We start from the raw sequence: 25,910 nt of genomic DNA, 5'->3' as shown, positions 1-25,910 counted from the left end.
AAATAAATACATCTTGTCTTTTTATAGTGCCTTTAACACAGTAAAATGTTCAAGGAGTTTCACAGGAGTGTAATCAGATCAAATCGATATCTCGCAAGGGAATAAGATATTGACAGTGACAACATTTTAAAAAGATCTCTTCTAGCCTCTCTTTAGTTCTACCTTACATATAAAGTTTTACCGATAAGGCAGCAGCCTTGTGATTGGTTGCTGGATAGTCTTTAGGAATTGTACAAGCTCACATCAGTGACAGTCCATTATGTAATTCAGATTCTACAAACTTAATGATCCCTGAAGGAACAAAATGGCCTTTAAATGTCTCACATATTCCATGTTCCTTGTTACTTCAATCAAACGTGCATAATATAAAAAATAGCTATTTAGTAAGCAACTCGACAATTGAGGATAAATGCTGAGTTTTAAAATTTCATTAACAGTGGCGTATTGTCTTCCTGCATTCCTGGCTGCACAGAATCTTGCCACAGCTTCAGGGGCCAGTAAGCCAAGTGAACGTGGAATATCAAGCTAACAAATAATAAACATGCAGCCCAGGAATGATGTCTGGATTCTGAAAAGGAAGGGGCATTTTCCTTATCCTCCTCCTCACCCTATTGTAGTAATTCTAAGTAGCTCCCTTCCAAAGGCTTCTGAACTGCTTTGGTTCTGGGGAGGGAATGTGCCTTGGGAGTGGGGTGTGTGCCAGCAAAAATCTTGATATTGCTTGGTAAATTTTTATTTGCCCTAATACTGAAATTTGTGATTAGGAATTTCTTTACTGAAGTTGCTTGTTTAACCTTGCCTAAAGGAATGCTGCTGATATGGGTGGAACGGTGGCGCAGTTCTGAGGAAGGGTCACACAACACCAAACATTAATTCAAGAAACGAAGAACAAAGAAAATTACAGCACAGGAACAGGCCCTTCGGCCCTCCAAGCCTGCGCCGATCCAGATCCTCTATCTAAACCTGTCGCCTATTTTCCAAGGATCTGTATCCCTCTGCTCCCTGCCCATTCATGTATCTGTCTAGATACATCTTAAATGACGCTATCGTGCCCGCCTCTACCACCTCCACTGGCAACGCATTCCAGGCACCCACCACCCTCTGCGCAAAGAACTTTCCACGCATATCTCCCTTAAACTTTTCCCCTCTCACCTTGAAATCGTGACCCCTAATAATTAAGTCCCCCAGTCTGGGAAAAAGCTTCTTGCTATCCACCCTGTCTGTACCTCTCATGATTTTGTAGACCTCAATCAGGTCCCCCCTCAACCTCCATCTTTCTAATGCAAATAATCCAAATCTACTCAATCTCTCCTCATAGCTAGCGCCTTCCATACCAGGCAACATCCTGGTGAACCTCCTCTGCACCCTCTCCAAAGCATCCACATCCTTTTGGTAATGTGGCGACCAGAACTGTACGCAGTATTCCAAATGTGGTCAAACCAAAGTCCTATACAACTGTAACATGACCTGCCAACACTTGTACTCAATACCCCATCCGATGAATGAAAGCATGCCGTATGCCTTCTTGACCACTCTATTGACCTGCATTGCCACCTTCAGGGTACAATGGACCTGAACACCCAGATCTCTCTGTGCATCAATTTTCCCCAGGGCTTTTCCATTTACGTATAGTTCGCTCTTGAATTGGATCTTCCAAAATGCATCACCTCGCATTTGCCTGGATTGAACTCCATCTGCCATTTCTCTGCCCAACTCTCCAATCTATCTATATTCTGCTGCATTCTCCGACAGTCCCCTTCACTCTCTGCTACTCCACCAATCTTAGTGTCATCCGCAAACTTGCTAATCAGACCAGCTATACCTTCCTCCAGATCAATTCAGATTTCTCTCAGATGTTGCCAAGCCTACTAAGCTTTTCTGGCAATTTCTATTTTTGGTACAGTGACATTAATGCCTCACAGCTCCAGGGAGTTGGGTTCAGTTCCACCCTCGGGCAACTGTCTGTGTGGAGTTTACACATTCTCCCCATGTCTGCATAGGTTTCCTCCAGGTGCTCTGGTTTCCTCCCATAGTCCAAAGATGTGTAGATTAGGTGGATTAGTCATGCTAAATTGCCCATAGTATCCAGGGATATGCAGGCTAGGTGGATTAGCCACGGGAAATGCAGGATTACAGGAATAGGGTGAGTCTGGGTGCGATGCTCTTTGGAGGGTCAGTGTTGACTTAATGGGCTGAATGGCCTGCTTTCACACTGTAAGGGTTCCAAGATGATTGTCTTCATTTTTTGCTATTGCAAGGTGTTGACTGAAGGGGAGAGGAGTTTAATCCAACTGGATCTTTTCACATTCACTAGATTTCGATTTATATTTTATTGGCACATGTACTCAAGCACAAAAATATAGGAGACAGGGAAAAGTTTTCAATGTCGCCACACATGGCATCATCATAGGTACAAAAATTTAAGAACAAGGCAGAAAGAAATAAGGAACCAAGTTAAAAGTTAAACATTTCAGCCACTCTTAGTATACCGTTAAAAAAAAGGCAAAAGTTGAACATTACAGTCCTTCTTAGTATTAAGTTGAAGAATAAAGAAAGGAAAGTTCAACCATTGCAGTCTTTCTTAAGTGCTTAGCCATGCTGGGACTGCACTTCCTACAAGGCTCAATCTCCTCTAAACTACAGCTATTATTATATGACAAATTAATGCCAAAAAACGATTGTATACTTCAGTTTGAATGTGAGAAAGAAAAAAGGTAGAAAATAAATAACACATTGTAGACTTATTTTATAATATTAATTCTACATAAACAACGTGGATTTACCTAATTAATTCCACAAGTCTAAGATCTGCTTTTAACACTGGGACAAACAGTTGCAGAATGGTTTTATTGGCAAGAATTTCAGATGGGGTACCACCAATAGATGTCATCCATTTCAAAAATTCATCATCTGGGAGATCTGACTTCTTCTGAATGGGATAACGAGCTGGAGACTGCATTATAGATAAAGGTGAAAGAATCACTTAGTGCCACTTCAACAAAGCAGCTTAAAAATGTAAAAAATTAATTTCTGTACTTTGTATTTTCACGGTTATAAAAGTATCAATGTCAGCATTTCAGCTATTTTCACTCGCCTTCAATGGCAGCACAAGCCTCTCTTTCTCTGCTCCAATAATATATCTTAATCTCAATTTTATAATTTGATGTTTTTGTTAATTTCTCATGTGCGTATCAATTAGTGCAATATTAGGGTCATGTTAGTTTTGTATTGTCAGAGAACATGGTTAAAACTGCAGAAATATATTTAATTCAGATCTCTCACAGCTATCAATAAGGAGGCTTTCATCCAATTTTGCTAGGTTCCAAAGATGCTGGAAATGAAGGATGCATGTTAAGGTACTGATTCATTTGGTTACTACATAATGCACGATAAATGAACATGGCCAAGGTGTAATGCACATTTAACTTCAGAAGCAACTTCCTACATATAAAGTGAAATATCTAGGGGACTGATAAAGTACTCTGATCACTGCCCATTTGGTTGCTGTGTATGTCGGTGCTCCTTAAGCATAGTGAGTCTATTTACCAAAGTGTTCAGTGCTCTTGGCATATAATCTGCTGACAAGGCACCACTTATGTCACAAGTAAAGCTTTAAAAAAGGCGCTTTGTCACGCCACACCCAAGCCACCTTTCACATCCAAGGAGAAATTAGCTGCAAGTTTAATTCATTGAAAATGCAAAGAAGAAAAGGCACATTAACACCTTGTAGTCTTCAGCTCCAAAATAGAAGTACTATTCTCTGTAGCATCTCTAGTGATCTGGTTAACAGTACTGTCTGAGCAGCTTGAATAGTATCAAGGTTAATGCTGTGGGGCCAAAAGCTGGAAAATTAGGTCAATGTAATCAGATCTTTGTTGACTGGCACAGACATAATGTGTCAAATGGCTTCCTTCTGTGCTGTAAATGTAAATGAGTCTATGTCTCAGTAGTACTCTGGGAGCACGTGTGGTAAAGAACAGCTGTGTTGGATATGCAAAAGTTGCTAAAATAAATAACTGGCAAAAACAGCTTTTGTCATCCATCCCCAGTTGGCCTGGAGAAGATGCTAGAGAACTGCCTTTCTGAACCAGTGCAGTCCATCAAGAAGGTACACACATAGTGCTGTTAGGAAGTTTTCAAATTTTGAGTCAGCAATGGTGAAATAGTCTACCTTATCTTTTTCAGACTTTGAAGAGGCATTTGACCTTGAGTCACTCCCTTGCCATTTGCCCATAGGACTGCAAATAATTTCCATTCCATATAATGATCCTGTTCCCTTTGAAAGCCTCAATTGACCTGAACTTCTCCACATAGGTAGTGCCTTTCAAATCCTAATTACTCGCTGTGTGAGTGTGTCTTCATGCCACTGAAGTGTCTATTGCCAAATACCTCAAATTTGCAATCTCTGATTGTGATCCTTCCGCTGGAAACAGTTTTTCTTTATCCACTGTGACCAGTCTCCTCATGATTTTAAATACATCTACCAACTTTATTACCAACTACCTCCATTTTTAATATGACTTGGGCAGCATCTTCTTCCTTGCTAAAGAGAAATGCAAAACATTAATTTAGTAACTGAGCCATTCTCACCATTTCCATTTCAGGATCCCTTATAGCCTCCAATTTGCCTCATTACTCCTGTTAATACTTTTTAAAAAACTATTATTCTCCAAAGAGAGACTTCTGGATTCCCTTTCATGTAAGCTGTCAGTCTCTTCTCTCCAATTTCTTTTTTTATTTCCTTCTGAACTTTCTACAGTCATCCTAGTTCATACTGTATTATCAAATGGACATCAGTCACACACTTCCTTTAATTACTGTAATTGCACCCCTCTTATTCATTAGCTCTAGCTAAATCAATTTTGTCTTTGAACCATCTCACTAGCCTCTGCTCCAGTACTGAATGGTCTGTTTAACCAAAATCACCATCACTCACACTGTTGAATGAATGGGCAAAACTCTGGCAGATAGAGTACTATGCAGAGATAGTAAGAACTGCCGATGTTGGAGTCAGAGATAACACAGTGTGGAGCTGGAGGAGCACAGCAGAAATATCTGAAGAAGGGTCCCAACTCGAAACGTCAACTTTCCTGCTCCTCTGATGCTGCCTGGCCTGCTGTACTCCTCCAGCTCCACAGAGTACATATGCATCCTTGTGTCATCTTCACAACATGCATACTTAGCTGACTTAGGATCATCTGCAAATGCACCTCCCAAAGTCATTGATATAAAGTGCATTAAACGGAGGCCTTAACACAGACTTTGCAGGGCTCCACTCTCAAGCCAATCAAATAAACAGTCACTCGCACACGCTGTGTTCAGCCAGTCAATCTTCTATCCTTCTATCCATGTTACTATGTTGCTCCATACTGTGTACTACACATTGTCCAATAATCTTTGATGCAGCTCCCCACCACCCCCACACCAATCCATAGTGCATGTGGTACTTCAAAGAAATCTAATAAATTGGTTATCATTTCCGCTTCATAAAACCACAGTGAATTTTCTCCTTTTTTCCTGTCCTTTTGAAAAGGATCCATGCAACAATCATATTAAAATATGAGCCTTTTAATCAGCCCAATTGACCCAAATAACATATGGCGAGCAGACTGTCAATTTCAGCACAAGTACACCCTCCAGATTATGGGAGTGGGTTGTTTGAGCCACCCGTCTATTTTATGTGATAGCCTGTCAAAAATACACAATGCTGTGAAACATAAAATCCAGTTCATGGTTTCAGGACTGAGTAGATTCCAGGAGTCATTCTCTTTTTTAGGGCAGCTTATGCATTCATATATTTTTGGACAGCCTAGATATTAAAGTTTCTGCCAATTTTAATGGCAAGAAAAGAAGAGATACTAATTTACTTTATCTCCCAAGGTATAGATGCATGCCCCCATCTTGTCACATTCTTTGTTCGCAACTGAAATTAGAGAAAACTACCTTTTGTCCTTTTCAAAGTAGTACACTCCTTGGTAAGGAGTAACCAATATACTGTGCAGAAAAAAAAATTGCTTTAACTGGCTTTCTCCAAGCACAATTAAAACAAAAAGCAGTGAATGACAAGCAGCTGCATAGAAATTCAAGGTCACAACACTTACGTGTGGAGGTAGATCAAAGTATCACCTTCCTGGGGGAAATTTTCCAAAACCTGATGCCTGAATGAGCCTACTAAAGATCAGTATTGGGCAGCATTGTGGCACAGTGGTTAGCACTGTTGCCTTACAAGGATGCAGGTTTGATTCCACCCTTGGCTGGTAAATGCAGAATTAGGTGAATAGGGTGTAGAATGTGGGTGTGGGTGGAATGATCTTTGGAGGGTTGGTGTAGACTTGATGGGCTAAATGGCCTCTATCTGAATTGTAGGGATATAGGATTCTATAAGTAGTGATAACTGTAGGTGCTACAGAATTCCTTTATAATTACCACAACGCATTAAATGCCTTTATTAAACACCATAAGGAGCTCAACCATCATAGAAAATTACATGATCAATCTCCAAGTAATCAAGTATTCATGATTGTTGATTACTTAGAGATTGATCGTGTAATTTTCTATGACAGTCGAGCTCCTTATGCTGTTAAGTAAGTATACATCGTTGTTCTATCTTAATTACTTCAGAGAACTTTCTATTGTTATAAATTCACAATGAGATTTCCTCCAAGCTGTCCTGAATGAAGCTGTTTAACCACTGCCTCCTCCTCATGGCATAGCCTAAGTCAGGACTTCATTATGTGCAAACCACTAGCACAAACATGTCTCTGACCATATGATAACATGTTTTATATTACTTAATGGTTGACTACGTGACTCAAGGAAGTCTACATTTATGGTCAGCTCAGCCAGACTGAGAATAAGGTTGGAAATTCACAGTTTCAAAGAAAAAGGCATCATACTTCATAGCAGAGATAGTAGGAACTGCCGATGCTGGAGAATCTGAGATAACAAGGTGTAGAGCTGGATGAACACAGCAGGCCAAGCAGCATCAGAGGAGCAGGAAAGCTGACGTTTCGGGTGTGGACCTGAAACATCAGCTTTCCCACTTGTCTGATGCTGCTTGGCCTGCTGTGTTCATCCAGCTCTACACCTTGTTATCTCATATTTCATAGCATGTTTTTTAGTGCAACTGATTTGATTAAAAATAATTTCCTAAAGTAAAACATTTTACTTACATGTGGTGCTGAAGCACCAGATACAAAAAGGTGTACAGGTTCCAAACCATGATTTTTTTGTATCAATTCTGCTGTAGCAAAACTGAGGTATGCTCCAAAACTGTAGAGAAAAACAAACAGTTAAGTAATTTTTCACCTTGACTTTGTCTCAATGATCTTGCACTGATTTTCTGTGAAATCAGCACTATTGCTGTTGTTGTCCATTTTGAATCAAACTGGTACCTTTATTCAGATTATTCATTTAATAGCATAATTGTTTTTACACATCTTAAATAAATATTCTTGACTATTGCCAATGTGACGGAAATTTGCATTTGCTGATCAAGCACAAGGCAAAAATCAAGACTAACTGTGATGTTGCAAAATCACAAACTAGGCAGAACCTCAAAGACGATTGATAAAGAATATATATGTTCAACTTCATGTGATTGGCTTGCAGGGTGCCCAATTTTCCAACAGACAACTTTGGAGAGAGCCGATTTTAATATTTAAATCTCGTCATTAATTGTATCTTACAAAATTGGTGTCAGCGGGCCAGACTCTAGCCAAGACTCACCCTGCATGTAAAATCTAGTTTCAGCTGCATTACAGGAACTGAGTGCTCAAGTAAGTCTCCTACAAAAAATAACCGTTTCAAAAACCATCACCTCCACTTATGGATGTCATTTCCCTCTTGCTGTGTTTTGACTATGCATGTGCTACAAATCCTGCTGTTTTTTCTCTTGCCATTAATTTCCTTCAGTGTTGCTATTAATGGTTTTGAAATTCATCACACGGGTAGTAAGGATGGGTGTGATTCTGCTCAGCTCTGAATGCAGTACAAAATGAGAGGGGAGTTAGTGTGGGACTAACAAATTTACGTATCCCTGAAGTGTTTTGGCCACATCTGTCTCAACGCCACAGGACAGGAATTAAGAGTTTTTTTCACATGCTCTTGCAAACAGAGATAAAACTCGCCTTCAACAATTCCATTTGATGTACCAGGCTTTCACAATCATGCCCTCTACTCCAGAACCTGCTGCACATAACACTTGCATACCTCTGACTTTAGGAAGTGAAGGTTACAACAGCATGGAACTTACATGTTACTGAATGCTTCCAAGACATCTGGAGTGTTATCTACATCAGGCAGTCTGCAATGCGTATGTACATCAGGGAAATGACAGATTGATTCTTAGTTTGTAAAAGCAAAATATTTTTCACTTTCTTTTACTGAAAAAGAGCCAATGTTGGTCAAGGTTACCACTTTAACTTTTCTACATGAAGCCGATTCCAAAAAACCACAAGGGGACACCAGCAAGACAGTCAATCCACAGTGCATACATGTGTCAAACAAGCTTTCTTTAGAGCAAATAGCTTCATAAACCTCCCTGGAAACAAGGAGAATGAGCAGGTACTGCCATTTCACGATGAACGCATACCTCAAATTTAGGAGGGTATTAACGCATTTGCATTCACTTTTGTTTCCACATAATCACATGGTTTTCTTGCAGTATGTAGAATTCCACTCTAACCAGATGTAGTCAGAAGTCACACAACACCAGGTTATAGTCTAAAAGGTTTAGTTGAAATCACAAGCTTTTGGAGCATAGACCCTTCATTAGCTGAAGCTCCGAAAGCTTGTGGTTTCAAATAAATCTGTTGGACTATAATCTGTTTTTCTCTTCCTTATTCATTCACAGGATGAGGGCGTCGCTGGCAAGGCAACATTTGGTGCCTATCCTTAATTGCCCAGAGGGCAGTTAAGAGTCAACCACATTGCTGAGAGTCTGGAGTCACATGTAGGCCAGCCCAGGTAAGGATGGCAGTTTCCTTCCCTAAAGGGCATTAGTGAACTAGATGGGTTTTTCCCAACAATCAACAATGAATTCACAGTCATCATTAGATTCTTAATTCCAGATATTTATTGAATTCAAATTCCACCATCTGCTGTGATGGGATTCAAACCTGGATCCCCAGAACGTTGCCTGGGTCTCTGGATTAATAGTCTAGTGATAATACCACTAGGCCATTGTCTCCCCATATACTATGTCATGTGACTTCTGACTTTGTCCACTCCAGTCCAACACCGTCACCTCCACATCATGGTAATCAGATATAGTGCTTCAGATGCCTGGACAGATAACCTATTTTTCATTACAGACCCAGCATGATCTCACATTATCATGTTATCGATACCCATGTGATAAAGATATGGAAAAGGAGTCCCATTTATTAACAATGAGAGCAAAATTAAGAGGTAAAGCCAGAAAATATCACTGCTATAGATATCAAAGCAAATAACAGGATCTGACACAACTAACTGAATCCTTTTCCCACTGTAATAATCCTCCACATAAACAATACATGGATTCAAAACACCTTCAGCAACACTAGCTTCAACTTTGTCTCAAACATCCTGCATGCCAAACTTTTTAATCTCTAAAGCCTGCTTTACACTAAATTCCTGGAAGTAATTAGTGAAGGTGGCTGCTATTTCTGTTCCTCCTCATCCTTAGCAGCGCTTCCTCTTGGTGACAGTGTGTTCCATTTGCTCTACATTCTAACCTTCTGCTTATTCAATTGTTTCCTTTACAGTTTTAACAGGTTAGTAAGGTGTTTAGCTATTGAATAAATCGAAGAATCAATTTAGGGTAGGGGATTACATTTGGCCCATCACAACCACAGCAGCTGTCTGAATGAGCAATTCACATAGTGCCATACCCTATAACCCTGCACACTGTTCCTTTTCATGGAAGGACAGAATGCTATGGTGCAGAAGGAAGCTACTTTATCTATTGTGTTAGCATTTGCTGTCCAAACAAACACACTAAGTTAGTGACATTCACCTGTCTTTTCCAAACAACTCTTCAAATAATGTACAATTTAATGTTCTCTTGAATGCTAAAATTGAATTCATGTTTACCACACTCCTAGACATTGCATAATGTTAAACTTTTTCATACAGTGAGAGTGAAATGCAATGTTCTTTTGCAAACTACTTTCAATCTGGCTCCTCTTGTTCTCAATCCTTTTATAAATGGGAACAGTTTTCCCCCTACCTACTATATCTGAATAAATCATGGTTTTGAAAATTTCTATCAAATCTACTCTAAGGAAAAACAGTTACAATTTCTCCGAACTACCTTCATAACTGAAGTTTCTCATCTGGGAATGATTCTTGCAAACTTCTGCATTCTCTCCAATGCCTTCATATCCTTCCAAATATATGGTGCCCAAACTGAATGCAACACTCCACCCAGGGCTAAACTAAACTAGTGAGAATCAGAACCTTGGAATTGAAGTGAATATCCTTGTGCTAAGGCATTGTCTAATTCCTGCTGCTTTGGCCGACGATGCTGTAACTTGCAAAACTTACTTTATGTAACATCTATTATTCAAGATTGGGGGTGGTGTGGGTAAACTCAATAAAATAGAAAAGAAATTGTTGGAAAAGCTCAGCAGGTCTGGCAGCATCTGTGGAGAGAAATCAGAGTTTTAACGTTTTGGGTCCAGTGACCCTTCCTCAGAACAGACTGTTCCTAGCACCTTCAGTTCAAATCGTTTTTTTCTTAGAATAGACGTGGATGAAAGTGCACTCCCTATTCCTACCACACCCGGGAAATCATTGTACATTCTTAACAAGATGAATTTTGAAATAGAAACCTAACAAAATTCACCTAGCACAATATTATACCTGAACATTGCTGCTCCTACCTCAGCACCAGTGGACTTCCTAAGTGAAATGTATAACTGAGGTTTTAACACATTACTACAGCTCTCAGCTATGCCTCACATTAAAATAATTAAATTAAAAAAGCGTACATCTTGCTACACCATAATGAGAATTTTCACAGTAAAACTGCAACTATTGCTGAACTTGGATGCTAACTTTTTTTTGAGATTTACGCACAAGAACTCTTAAATCGCTCTGTGATACAGCTTTCAGTAGTCTTTTCCCATTTAAACCATATTCAGCTCCTCTTTTCTTCCTACCAAAGTGCATAACTTCACATTTTCCCACATGATATTCCATTTGCCAAGTTTTTGCCCACTCATTTAATCTATCTAGTATCCCTATATGGATTCCTTGTGTCATCCTCACTATTTGCCTTCCTATCTCTTTTATGTCATCCACAAACTTGGCAACAGTACATTCACTTCTCTCATTGAAGTCATTAGTGTAAATAATTGTGGCCCCAGCACTGATCCCTGAGGCACTCCAGTAGTTATAAGGCTGCCATCCTGAAAATGTCCCCTTTTATCTCTCCCTGTCTTCTATTAGTTAATCAATCTTTTATCCCCACTAATATACTACCTCAATACATGGGATCTTATTTAGCAGTCTTATATTTGGTACCTTATCAAACATCTTTTGAAAATCCAAATGTATATCTACAGTTTTCTGTTACTGATCTGCTAGTTACCTCCTCAAAAGAACTAACATGTTTGATCTTTGTTTCTCCTGCACCATGTCTTCATCTTCCTGCACTGAAGACTGTTATTGCACTCCCAGATTCTCAGCAGTCATCACATCCCCTCTTTGCCTGAAGTTGTGTAAAGCACAGTATGCTTGAATTATGTGGCACACTCACATTGCAAGGTCCACTAGGCCAACCCAGCACTGGAGCCTCACTCTGAAGTGCTCAACCTATTCCACAATGGCCCTGATGGCCAGAATGGGTAGCACTGTATCTACACTCAGCCTCAGTAAGGATGTTTATAATGGAGTCATCAGACATGATTTCAGACAGGAGTCTTGGTCTTGCTGTAACCATCCTTGAATGGCATCTGGCCCTGGAGATGAGGCAGAAACATAGGAGTTCAAGGATAAGCACAACATGGCAGCTTCCAAGGATACCTGTTGCAGATTTCTACAATGTGGCATCAATGATCACAGATGATGGGTACATTGATGGAATGGAAAACAACTTTTCTGTTCATGAAGTTAGCTGTGACATGACATGGCACTCTCAACACGCTGGGTGCTCTGTACTTGACGGAAGCCAGTATGTTGGCGTTGGGCTGGAAATGACCAAATGGTTGACTTGACACCGAGGAGTTCACTTCCAGTAAAGGATTTGTTAACATTACACCGGTAGAAGAAATCTTCTGAAAATCCAGAGAGGTCTTCACTGAACAAAGGAAAATATTTTTATACATTCGTTTCATTACACCTTTAACATTTACAAACCAATCATTTAATTAATTACTTACATTTCCAATTAAGTTAATCATATGACTGAATGGCTAGAGATGGACAGACTTGTGGTCAAGCCCCAGTCCTCCATGGTTTCATGATGTTTCCCAGACACTCTTGAGGGTTTTCACAATGATCACTGTATTCAAGTACATTCCTTCCCAGGCATTTGTCAACTGCGTCGAGTTAACTGCCAATTAATTGGATACTTGCCTATGACTTAAGGGCCTTTTAAATTCCTTATTAACCTCAAAACAGGAAATACAAAAGAATATTGATTTTTGCTAATTGTTATAACATAGGTTCCAACAATGTTATATGGTTACACCTAATGTTAGAATTCTTTAGCTAACAAGTTGAGAGCAGTTTCTTTCTCACCATATTTACTAGACATGCCTATCTTCATCCTTGGCTGTCTTGCAGTGTGTTCATTCAACCCACATTCCAATGTCTGCAAGTTTCTGTACCTCTGATTCAATTCTCCCTGTAATGATGTGAAAGCTGCTTTTACTGTCTGAGACTGGTTTACTCTCAATTTTATTTGAATCTTTTCCTTGAATGCTTTTAGTTTTTTTTGTATATAAGTGAATCTATAATTATTTGAAGGATTTTAACTAAAACCCTCTATCATTAGTATTATAACAGATTGATTGAATAATTAAAGGGAGAGTCACTAATTAAATGTAGTGTGAAATGTTCTTATCTATGTCTTATGTGCAAACAACTGTCGCTGCATATTCTACCTCAGTTCTGTAACCTTGGGTCCACAGACCTATTACTGTTCTAACTTGTGCAGGTTGGATTAAGCAAATATTTTCTCAAGCTCTCTATCTACTGTCTGCCAGTTCTGTTGTGTTAGCTATGGGCAGCTGACAGCCATTTTGTACTGCTCAGTCATGGGCATCCCTAACACTGGCAAAGTCTACTGCCTGGGCTGCAGCACTGCCCTCATCATATGGAAATGAGATGAAGTGGTGTGATCTGCATTGTTAACAGACTGGATACATTTGTTGGTTGAGCATTACAAGATCCTGTACAAATCGCCTGTGAATCCTTGGAAGCAGCCAGCTGCATAAATGTTTAGTGCGACTGTCACCTTAACAGCCACCAGGATAGGATAGCTACCTATCCCTTCAAGTCACAGTCCCATTTCAGCAGATGGCCTTGTTCCTCAGTTATCATTAGCAATGCTCCGAGCTCATCTGAAAGAAATGGCATTGAGAATGATAGATTCTGGACTTTTTGTAACTCCTCCGTATCCCGAGGGGTCCTTCAACTGAGACTTCATGAGCAGGCTGTTTGGCAGTCGCTGGAGGTTATGCTGGTCTATTCGTTACTCCTCATTTTCTCAGTGTTTTTGTTGCAATGTTACCACTGATGATGACTCCTGCTGTGGCTGGATCCATTAGTAACAGCATCAGTGCTGCTTTGAGAGAATTAGTTAGAGTTAGAATAAGTTCTCAGTAATGTGAGCAGTCAGCATTTGCATCACACACAAATGGCAGTCGAGCATTGTCCTTGGTAGGGTGGGACATTAAGAGAACTCCAACAAGGGGGGGGCTATGGAATATATTCACGATTGTTTGACCAAGTGAACATTATTCCTTTGTATTCAGCACAAGCCATTTATACTGATACTACAGGAGATAAGCGTGGTAGGACTTTCCACACCTTCTACTTGTACCCCCATCCCCAAGAAAGGCAGTATTGCATATCAGAGCAAGTTGGCAAATACTTACAGTTCAAGATGAGAGGAAATCAGCTCTATGCTCTTGGAGATCTTGGATGGCGTTTGTGAATTGTGTCCTGCAGGTGAGACTTTTAAGGTCACTTGTAATTACTTCTGCTTCAGGGAGATGACAATGATCAAACTGTAATGACCAATAGCATGGTCAAGATTGTATCACATACAGTTGGGCACTGCGTGTGTTTCATGGAATATTTCAGTTGCTGACCACGTGTACCTGCAATGCTGAGGACTGCTGGTCAAGCTGGAGGTTTGGCAGAGTGAGTAGCAAGCTGCAGCAGTCAGGTACCCGCACCGAATTTCATGTCGAGAATTGATCGCTGTGTACCTTCTCTCTGCCACTTGGGAGAATAGGAAATTGCATACATGGGAGGCAGGATTAGGTACGAGCGAGGTGTTAACGCATACAAATAACTCCTGCTAAGTTACTTTTCCCTCCTGCCACCTCCTCCTCCCCTCTCCCCCACACAACCTTCTGTGTCCGTTCCCTTTTTTCAATTCCTCCTGTTCACTTCCCAAATTTAAAAACAAAATACAAAATACAGTCCATTTTCTTAATACAAGGGTGATTTGGTTAGAAAGGGAAACATGTGAGGCTGACACTTGTTGATTTTCAATACATTTGTTAAACTAGTGATTTTATATAAAAAATTCTACTTTTCCATTGGAATAAATCAACTACCTTGTCTAAACTGTGACTGAGATTGAAGAAGTGAAGTAAGTGAAGTCTTCCAGACAGACACCAGCATTTTAACTTTAACATTTTCATGAGTATTAGCTTTGAAATGTAAACAATGTATGCAGTAAACCACCTTAACGATGCGAACAGGACCTTTTCTTTGCTGAAATTGTTTGGTTCTTTATCACCCAAGATAAATCCAGACTTGATTCATTAGCTTCCATACCTGTGACCAAAAAATGCAAAAGGCTTCTCCTTAAGGCAGGGCAGCAAGGCGCTGGAAATTTCCTCAATAAGCTTCTCAAAGTTTTGGGCAATAGGCTCCTTAGAACGGGTTTCTCTTCCAGGAAGGCGGATTGAGTAAACTGAAATTAAAGAACTTGATTATTGGTGTTACTGTCTTCAAATTTCAGAAATTTGTTACTGGAATAGATACGCAGTGAGAATCAAATCTCTTCAGACATTTCACACTGTCCTTCCATACAAAAGGCGCATGATTAGACATTTCCTTATATCTCAGGAATTACTGTCATTTCCTCTTGTAGTTGATCCTGGGTTTGACAGGGGCAACAAGACAAAAAGAAATGAGACATGCTGCCAATCCACCTCCTGCCATTATTTACATGTAGCAAGATAGTGACAAGATTGCTGGGCTTTCCAGAGGAGTGTATGGAGGAGGAAAACAAAGGTTGGACAGGAACATAATTGCAAGCTTCACCACCAATGTTCCTATCCATTTACCACCTGACCAGTGGCGGTATAGTAAAAGAAAATCCAGGGCCAGTTCTCTACTAACTTGGCCATAGAACCTTCTCAACCTTGCATCATGATGTGATTGTGCAGACAGAATCAGCTATTTTCCCCATTCTGATAGGGAACATAGTTTGATGATTAGACATGTAGCTCAGGACAGCTTTAAGTTTGAAATTCTTCCTGATACAGGTGGGCAGTTTCACTTCTCTTAAGTACTGAATTTTGACTTTTCTAGAATAGAATTTGCTGTTGTTTTATTGGAAGTACAACGAACAAACAGGTGCTGTAACAGTGACGTTATCGAGTGGAATGTCAGCATTCTACTCATTGACAATCGGTTTAATTCAGTTATATGAAACTTGTGGTTCTGTGTAGACAGAGTCCTGAATTGAGGGGCAGTCAACAGTCATATTTGCTTTATTTTTTCAACTGAAAATACAGATCTCAGTACTCATAGCTGTTACCTTCTATTAAATTGGTAAAGTGTTTTCCCCACTGAGCATAATGTATAGATCCACCTCCAGCCCAGGGAAAGCAGATGAGTCTGAAAAGTGCTTCAGGTCTTCGATACAGACAGTTAACTATTTTATCCATTTCTGTAACATAATCAAATATTTAATTAAAAGTTGTGGACTCTCACGAAATGCAATCATGACGTTTCAATTTTAGACTTTTGAGCTGCAGTACTGAAACAGTTTACTTTTTAGCTTGGGTATCTGAGTTTGAATCTTATTATGTACTATGAATTTGGCATCAGAAAGTTAAAAATATTAGGTAGAACCTCCACATTCAATTAGCAGCAGGGAAGGGTAACATCATAACAATTGACAGAACCTTACCCTTTTTAGCTAAGTGCAAGATGCGTTGGATTTGAGGTTTAGGCCTAGTGAGATTTTTCACCATACCCCTTTCATAAATGCTTGCAACATCTTCCCTCATTTGCTGTTGCCTGCCCCAACCTGACACCACTAACCCAGCATGCACTCTTTGCTGCCTACTCACTCACTTTGGACACCTCCCCAACTGCACCACCCACTTTCATCTCTTTTAATGCTTGCTTCTCTCTCAGTCCAGGAGGAAAACAGCCCCCAGTAGGGCCGGAAGAGTCAGTATGAATGGTGAGCTGCCTGACATTCAGCTCCTCAGCCCCGATGAGAAAATCCGGACTCTGACTGACCATGTCTCAGCCTGGTATCAGAGGCTGTCCTTGACTTACAATGAAGGAACACTCCATTCAAAGGCTATCTCGCTTGAGTCAACTAAAGCTTGCTGGGGAACTTCCTGGCTTTGTGCCTGCACTTAAATGGCATGAGGATATGGCGGTACTGTGAGCCTGGTGTTGCTGGCCGAGTATAAAAAGACACGGGATGCTGTGAGCATCCAGGGACAGTCAGAACGAGCTAGCAATCCAACAGCAAACAGAATGGCTGGAGACACAGCCTGGTCCAGTCCATGAGCTGGATGTGTGATCCTGAATGCACAATGATAGTTGCTAGTGTGGCCTGAAGTACAGCATTGAAGCTCAGACATGTACTGTAAGAGGCTGGTGCATATCAGATACCAATATCAATGGATGGTGGATGAGTGTGGCCAATGCCTATGAAGCATGCCCTGAAACATTGGTGCCCGCTGTCCAGCATGGAGGTCTTTTGGAGTAAGCAGTGAACTGGGATGACCAGGTACCCCACTCTAAGTTCCACAATGAGAATTCTCAACATCTAGCTCGGTTGAAGCATTTAGAAGCCAAAAACTGATGAGGAGAGTCTGGCTGTCAGGAGTTTAGGAAGGCGATGGCCTAATGGTATTATCGCCAGACTATTAATCCAGAAACAAAAACAGAAACTGCTGGAAAAAGCTCAGCGGGTTTGGCAGCAACTGTGGAGAGAAATCAGAGTTAATGTTGCAGGTCGAGTGACCTTTCCTCAGGGTTCTCAGGAACACAGACACCTCTTCCTTCCTCACTGCTTTCCGAAGCAGCTCTGCACTGTTTAAACACGATTCACAGAATCAAAGAATGATACGGCATAGAGACAGGACTTTCTACCCACGTCCACGTTATTAATACATAACAAAAAAGAGAAGTCCCAATGCTAACTTCCGAGAAATGCAACTGTACAATTCCCTTTAGTCTAAAAAAGAGCCGCTCACCACTTCTTCATGTTCAGAAATTTTAAAAATTTAGATATTTCTGCTATTTTTAAACCTTGGTTAAATTTTGTATGTACACAGTCACAGGGCCCTTTAAATCCCACATTTCAATTTTGCCAGCAAGCCCATAATGTGGTATAGTACGTCAAACGCCTTTTAATCTACGTACAGGACACAAAGCATCACCCAGTCTGCCCTCACGAATGACAGTCCACCACCACAAAACGTTGCCTTTCAATTCTCTCTCTCTGAAGATGCTACCTGATCTTCAGCATTCTTCGTTTACCAAACCACCAGATCCTGTGTAAGGTTTATATTTTGGTTCATACTGCTTCCAACATTTACTGACGAAACTTCTCTATCAGTGATCCTACCTGCGCGCAGACCGCTTATAACATGGTGGAAACATTTCACTCGATGCATCTAAGTTACATTTTACTGTGTGGTTAATGATAGTATCTGCGAGTCCTGCAGAGGCTATTGGTAACACAGTAATGCATACACTGTCCCCGCAGCCGAATAGCCCACTTCATACCTCATCCGCAACCCGAGGAGCTACAAATCTTCTTGAAAACTTTAAAGCCCTCTATATAGCAAATATATTTATACACACAAAACAAAAAGCTCAGCCGAACAAAGCCGTGGAAATAGCAGGACGGGGTCAGCCTTGTTGGGAGCTGCAGCGAACGGAGGTTGCAGGGTCGCCCAAGGGCGGCCAGACCAGAGCAAAGACCCGGGAACGGAGGAGGAAGTGGACGAGGCTAAAGTCTGGGTCTCCCAACTCCAGAGAAAAATAAATCAGCCCCCACTATTTCAAATAAAACAAATCAGATGGAAATCCCGAAAAAAATCACAGAATGACAAAATACTTAAGAATACAGGAGGGAATTATCTTTTAAAAATTAACACTTCAGGCCCACAACAGGACAAGATCCATTCCCAGCCCCGGAACTGTTCATTGGAAGTCAGTGTGTAATGTCAAGTTTATTTTACTGACAGTGTAACACATTAATTAAATATTTGGAGGAGTTGTGCTTGTTAAATCCCTGCGTTCAATAACCTTGGCGGAGAATAAAAGCTCGGGGTATAAACAGAAGAGAATGAGACATAGAGACAATCTGATTCAGGAAGGTTTAAACATTCATCATCAAAGGGGTGACAATCTTTAAGCGGAGTGGCTGGGACAACTTGGAATCGCTGCGGATCGCATGCGTCCTGTGCCAGCGACAGCCCTCGTTCCGGTTGAGTTCAGGACCACCACAGCCACCGTTTGCGGGGCGAGTGTGACACTCTGGGAGGAGGGAGATTACCCGGCGGCCGTGAGGGGCGGAAGTGAGGCGACGCGTCTGGAAGGGGAAGGGCTCTCTGGTGGAATCGAATCAGAGATAGTAGGAACCGCTCTCTGGTGGAGTCGGGTAATACAGAGCGGGGCGGAAGTGATGTCTGCCGACGGGTTGTCCTTTGGGGGTGGGGGAACTGGATGATGGGACGTCACGGAAGTGACGCGTAAGAAAGGGTGCCAGTGTTTGGGCTGGGGGAAGGTGGAGTTGGACTGAGGAGTTTAGAACAATCGTGTCCCTCATCGTTGGTTGTTGGGGACGTCAAATTACTGATCCTCGAAAATTTGCTTTTCTAAGTAACAAAAGTAAGTCAAATTAAACCAGGAAAACAGAGTAAGTCACTAACCAAAGACCAAGGGTACAAAGTAGTATGTCTGCTCGAGTTTAGATCATTGCTTTGATGAGCTATGTGTTGATGGGGTATGTGTGAAATATACCAGTGTGCGGGAGTATATTAAAAATCTTTAATACATTTAAAGTCCCAGGGCGTTCGCATATTCCTCTGTTGTCAAAATTTTGGTCATCTTTCCTGGTACACGAATATTTTAGAAAGATTTTTGGATGCGAGCAGGTGTCTGTGGGGATACAGTTATAGGCTGCAGCCTGATAAGGGTTTAAGACCCACTCTAGAGACCTGAGCACACAATCAAAGCTGACATTCCAGTGCGTAACCGAGGAACTGCTGCACTCTCAGAGTTGCTATCTTTCCTTGTGATCTTGCGCCGATGGCGCTGTCTGCCCCCACCCCACCCCGAGGTAAATATCAAAGATTATCGCTTGATAACTGGCTTAGACACGATGGGCCGAAGGCCCTCTTTTCATGCTGTAAAACGCTATCCCATGATCATTTTTAAATATCAAGGCAATTCTGCCCAGTGTCCTAACCAGTATTTATTCTTCATCCGACACTGGTAACTTGTCCAATTGCTGTTGGTGGAAGGTTCTGCTGAGTTTCCTACAGTTACAAAAGTGATCGCACCTCAAAAGACCATCGTTGATAAAGGTACTTTGGGGATGCCCGGAGGGTGAAAGGTTACCATGCAAGTGAAAATTTGTCCTTCGTTTTTGAACCCGGTCTTCAATGATGTTGAGATTCAGTGTGTTCATACTGATATTGGTAAGCATGTAAGCATTGTAAGCATTTCACAGTATTAATGACAACTTAATAGACTGGAATAAACAAGTATAGAACATAATTCATATGTATTTGTTTCTGTTGTGCTTTCTGTTGCAACTAAACAGCATGATGTGCTGACTGTTAATTAGAACACTTTCTCCAAAAGGCCATTGAATACAGTATTATAATCAAATGTTTTATGTTACTTTGGCTACTACATCTTAGAACTCTCTGCTTCATTCTTTCTGGGTACTAACAAATATCTGTTGCTGATTGAGATGTTGGTGTAACCTCTCTTTTGATCTCATATCAGCTTGTTGGTGTTTTAATTGATCTTTCTGCAGAGAATACAATTCCTACTGTGCTATGAATTAAGAATATTTCATCATTTTCTGGTTGAGATCCCTTTACTAACTTAATCTGACAACAGCTTGCATTTTTTACAGAGATAGTAGGAACTGCAGATGCTGGAGAATCCGAGACAACAAGGTGCAGGGCTGGATGAACACAGCAGGCCAAGCAGCATCATAGGAGCAGAGAGGCTGACGTTTCGGGCCTAGACCCTTCATCAGAAAAGGGGGAGGGGAAGGGGGTTTTGAAATAAATAGGGAGAGAGTGGGAGGCGGATAGAAGAGGGATAGAGGAGAGGATAGGTGGAGAGGAAACAAACAGGTCGAAGAGGCGGGGATGGAGCCAGGAAAGGTGAGTGTAGGTAGGGAGTTAGGAAGGGGATAGGTCAGTCCAGGGAGGACGGACAGGTCAAGGGGGCGGGATGAGGTTGGTCGGTAGGAGATGGAGGTGCGGCTTGAGGTGGGAGGAGGGGATAGGTGGGAGGAAGAACAGGTTAGGGAGGCAGGGACGAGCTGGACTGGTTTTGGGATGCGGTAGGGGGAGGGGAGATTTTGAAACTTGTGAAATCCACATTGATACCATTGGGCTGCAGGGTTCCCAAGCGGAATATGAGTTGCTGTTCCTGCAACCTTCGGGTGGCATCGTTGTGGCACTGCAGGAGGCCCAGGATGGACATGTCGTCTGAGGAATGGGAGGGGGAGTTGAAATGGTTCGCGACTGGGAGGTGCAGTTGTTTATTGCGAACCGAGCGTAGGTGTTCTGCAAAGCGGTCCCCGAGTCTCCGCTTGGTTTCCCCGATGTAGAGGAAGCCACACCGGGTACAGCGGATGCAGTATACCACATTGGCAGATGTGCAGGTGAACATCTGCTTGATGTGGAAAGTCTTCTTGGGGCCTGGGATGGGGGTGAGGGAGGAGGTATGGGGGCAGGTGTAGCACTTCCTGCGGTTGCAGGGAAAAGTGCCGGGTGTGGTGGAGCTGGAGGGGAGTGTGGAGCGGACAAGGGAGTCACGGAGAGAGTTGTCCCTCCGGAAAGCAGATAAGGGTGGGGAGGGAAAGATGTCTTTGGTGGTGGGGTCGGATTGCAGATGGCGGAAGTGTCGGAGGATGATGCGTTGGAACTGGAGGTTGGTGGGGTGGTACGTGAGGACGAGGGGGATTCTTTTTTGGTTCTTATTGCGTGGACGGGGTGTGAGGGATGAGGTGCGGGAGATGTGGGAGACACGGTTGAGGGCGTTCTCGACCACCGAGGAGGGGATAGCATTTTTGCAGGAAGGTGGGTGGGAGGAGGAGTATTCTAGGTAGCTGTGGGAGTCGGTGGGCTTGAAATGAATATCGGTTTCTAGGTGGTTGCCCGATATGGAGACAGAGAGGTCCAGGAAGGGGAGAGAGGTGTTAGAGATGGTCCAGGTAAACTTAAGGTTGGGGTGGAAGATGTTAGTGAAGTGTATGAACTGTTTGAGCTCCTCGTGGGAGCACGAGGCGGCGCCGATACAGTCATCAATGTAACGGAGGAAGAGGTGGGGTTTAGGGCCGGTGTAGGTACGGAAGAGGGATTGTTCCACGTATTTTTTACAGTACACTTCAGTGTAAAAAAAAGTATAAGTCAGTTCCCAGCATTTGTCCGTGAGACAGTTTGGATTATTGAACAGACGCAAGGCTGAAAAGGTACATTTGAAGAGGCTTTAATGAGAATGGGGTAAATATCATACTGAATAACTTGAGGGATTGAATGTCAAAAGGGAAGGCAAACTGTTCGAAGATTTTACGGCTTATAAAGGTAGTGTGTGGACTGCGTAGGAGGTCAGAGTTGGAGGACCAAATGGCAAAGCTGCAGTGCAAATATGAAGGAGGCCATTGAGATTGAATTTGAGGGATTTATAAATGAGGGCCAGGATTTTGCATTTGATGTGCTGAAGTGTAATAGACATTGTATGGGATAGGACGGGTATGAGGTTGTACAGAAAATGCATGGAAGTAATGAAAGACAAAAGCTTTAAATGGTAAGACAGCATTGGTGACAGTCTCACACCAATTGACGTTTGTGGAGAGTACAATTTAGAAATCTGGTAATGGGATATTAGAGAAATTTGAGGTTAAGAATTTCACTGACATGGAAATGAAGTAGTGACAGAGAGATGTGTGCATGTGGAGCTATGCAACCCTTGGTTTTCTGAGGGGTAGGTACATTTTGGAAAGTTGTAGTGGGAAGCAACAAAGATGAATACCCAGTTTAAAACACCTGTCCTCAGATAGAGATCTAGAGAATGTTGAACCTGTGCTTAAAAAAAATGCATTCAGTTAAATGAAACAAATAAAACAAACTGCAAAAGCTGGAGACCTGAAACAAAGACAGAAAGGTAGAGAAATTCAGCAGGTCTGGCAGCATCTGCGGTGAGAAAAATAGAGTTAGCATTTTAGATCCAGTGGCCCTTTATCAGAAGCAACCTGCTAAATATTCCAGCACTTTCTGTTTCTGTCAGTATTTTGTATATTTCAGTGAGATCCCCTCTCTTCCCCTAAACTCCAATGAATATGGGCCCAGTCAACCCAAGCAACACTGTCCTGCTCTTGTACTTAAACCCTTTTAAAATGAAGGCTGAACGTAATCACTGGCTGCCTTAACTGTTGCTCCACCTATAGGTTTTCAATGACTGGTGTACAAGGACACCCTGCTCCCTCTGTAGATCAACATTTCTCAATCTATCATCAGTTAAGTAATACTGTGATATTCTATTTTTTCTACCCAAGTGGACTTTTATCATGTTATTCTGCTCTGCCATGCATTTGCCCACTCAACTTGTCTAACTGGCCCTGAGCCTGCGTATTTATTCCTCATCACTCAATCCTACCTATTTCTCGTAAGCAAACATAGAATTTGGTGAAGGAATCAAGTATTTCCATGTCTGCATGTGTTTGTGTATATAAAATGCTTAATCCCTTGTCCTTGGTTCCTTTGCCTTCTACTTTTGCTTTTTACTTTATCCTGACTTTCACCTTTATTTCCCTCATTCTCGTGTCCCTGCTCAGATTCCCATCCTTATACCATTCTGGTTTAAATCTTCAGTGACAGTACTACCAAATGCCTCTGCAAGGCCACTGTTCTAGTCCTGCTGGGGTGTAACTCATCCAGCTAGTACAGGTCCCATCTTCCCCACAATCAATCACAATGCCTCTGAAAACCTCCCTCCAGCACTATCTTTCCATGGTGTGGAGATGCCAGTGTTGGACTGGGGTGGACAAGTCAGAAGTCACATGGCACCAGGTTTTAGTCCAATGGGTTTATTTGAAATCACAAGCTTTTGGAACACTGCTCCTTCATCAGGTGAAGTGGAGAGAGGTCCCCAGGCACAGAATATATAGGTGGAGAGACAATGGCAAGATAATTCCAGGTAATTAAGAGTGTCAACAGATAAGTACAAATAGTGTGAGTAGACTGTCGACAGGCTGAATAACAAGTCTTTGCAGATAATCAAGAGCGTCAACAGATTAATACAAATGGTGTGAATAAAGTGTTGACAGCTGAATAATGAGTGAAACGACGATCTATGAGCCGATTAATTAAAGCAGGGAGATGATTACCAATAATCAAAAGTAAGATAGTACTAGAGACAAACCAAATGACTGGAATAACATGAGTAGGTATCAGAGTCACATGACCAGGGTCAAACAATAGTGACAAGTAATCAAAAACTGTACAAACTAATTAAGGCAGAGAGATAATCACAAGTAATCAAGGTAATGGTTTCAAAACAGGACAGTTAGGAAGATTTTACGAACACAGAACAGTATGGTGAGATTACATGTAGGGCGACACAAACTGAAGATCACGGTTGAGGCTATCTTCATGAGTGCAGAACTTAGCCGTCAATGTCTGCGCGGCGATTCTGCAGTATCATGTATCTTGAAGGCCGCTTTGGAGAATGCTTACCCGAAGATTGGAGGCTGAATGTCCTTGATTGCTGAAGTGTTCCCCTACTGCCTGGCGATTGTGCAGTGTCCATTCATCCATTGTTGTAGTCTTGCCGATGTACCATGCCTCGGGACATCCTTTCCTGCAGGGTATGAGGTAGACAACGTTGGCCGAGTTGCATGAGTATGTACTGTGTACTTGGTGGGTGGTGGTCTCACATGCATGTGTCCAAGAATGAAACCAATTCTGAAGAGTAGTCCATGGTAAATCTGATGATAGGATGGAACTTTTTGATATCTTTGTGTAGTCATTTCAGTGATTTTTTTTGCTATGAGTCCAAAGGAAGAAGATGTCATCAATGTATCTCATGTATAGCATTGGTTGGTGGCCCTACATGGTGAAGAAGTCTTGTTCAAACTTGTGCATGCAAATGTTGGCATATTGAGATATAAATTTGGCCCGCATGGTTATTCCGTGTGTCTAGATAAAGAACTGATTGTCGAAGGTGAAGGCGTTGTGGTCGAGAATGAAGCTGATGAGTTGCAGGATGGTGTCTGGAGATCAGCAGTTGTCAGTTTTGAGTACTGAGGCTGTTGCAGCGATGCCATCATCATGGGGGATGGTGGTGTAATGCGCCAAAACACCCACTGTAGTGAGGAATGTTCTTGGTTCAACTGTTCCATGCGTGCTGGGTTTCTGTAAGATATTCCTTGTACTATGGGTTTTAGGATGCCCTTGACGTAGCCAGAGAGATTCTCACACAAGGTACTATTGCCTGATACGGTGGGACATCTTGATATGTTGGCTTTGTGTATCTTCAGAAGGCAGTAGAAGACGAGGCAATGGAACTATACCACCTACATACACACAGAAGAGGAAACTTGAGAAATTCAGCCTCAACACTATCAGCAACCAAGCCACCCTGGTAGCATGGTTGAAACCGGTACCACCGTAAAGGTGTCCATCATCACCTTGTCTAACCACACACTTCAGACAAAATCGAAGTTCTCAGCCAAAGACTCAATTTTTGCCCCACTACCAAAATGGACCCAACTGGTCTCGCAGCAGACACGGAGTAATTCATCAGCCGAATGAGGGTCCAAGAGTTCTTCGACAAACCCCAAGATGTCAGTAGCGAGCCCAATAAGACAGCCAATGAACCGGAACAGTCGACAGAGAGATCCGCAGTGCAGCAACCAAAGAAGAAAGATTTGAATTAGACCCCTCGGGAAGGTTGCTGCCCTAGGCTTGACATGTATGCTGAAGCCATCAGGAGATGCGGCAATGCTAGATTCATCAGTCGTGCTCACAAGATAGCCCAGAATGTTAGTCAAGCACAATGCAACACCATCCACAGACTCTAGACCAACTGCAACATTGCAACATTGTCGTCAAACCAGCATAGAAAGGAGGAGTCATTGTCATATAGAATAGAACAGACTACTGCAAGAAAGTGTACCTGCAACTGAACAACCAGGAACATTACAGACAGGTATCTGCTGATCTGACTAA

At 41.9% G+C, this 25,910-nt stretch overlaps 2 protein-coding genes across 9 annotated transcripts in view; one reads left to right on the top strand and one right to left on the bottom strand.

Annotated features, from left to right (window-relative positions):
- olah (oleoyl-ACP hydrolase) overlaps nucleotides 1–18,203 on the bottom strand; it is a 23,254-nt gene extending 5,051 nt beyond the window's left edge. The window contains exons 1-6 of the mRNA XM_048617722.1: nucleotides 18,053–18,203; nucleotides 15,995–16,126; nucleotides 15,004–15,142; nucleotides 7,173–7,272; nucleotides 2,781–2,953; nucleotide 1 (exon numbers count right to left, since the gene is read on the bottom strand). The exon at nucleotide 1 is cut by the window's left edge and continues 79 nt beyond it. Of these exons, the coding sequence (XP_048473679.1) occupies nucleotide 1; nucleotides 2,781–2,953; nucleotides 7,173–7,272; nucleotides 15,004–15,142; nucleotides 15,995–16,126; nucleotides 18,053–18,101 (594 nt within the window). The 5' untranslated portion in view covers nucleotides 18,102–18,203. The remainder of the gene's footprint in view (nucleotides 2–2,780; nucleotides 2,954–7,172; nucleotides 7,273–15,003; nucleotides 15,143–15,994; nucleotides 16,127–18,052) is intronic.
- Nucleotides 18,204–19,193: 990 nt separating this feature from the next.
- Nucleotides 19,194–25,910, top strand: part of crot (carnitine O-octanoyltransferase) — an 80,634-nt gene continuing 73,917 nt past the window's right edge. For all 8 annotated transcript variants that reach the window (XR_007265064.1, XM_048613683.1, XM_048613663.1 and 5 more), the window contains exon 1: nucleotides 19,194–19,323. The gene's annotated coding sequence lies outside the window, so the exon portion shown is untranslated. The remainder of the gene's footprint in view (nucleotides 19,324–25,910) is intronic.

This window comes from Rhincodon typus, chromosome 2, assembly GCF_021869965.1.
Source record: "Rhincodon typus isolate 14 chromosome 2, sRhiTyp1.1, whole genome shotgun sequence".
Taxonomy (NCBI): domain Eukaryota; kingdom Metazoa; phylum Chordata; class Chondrichthyes; order Orectolobiformes; family Rhincodontidae; genus Rhincodon; species Rhincodon typus.
Note: the sequence above shows the minus strand (reverse complement) of the source record. Positions and strands in the feature narration are given on the sequence as shown.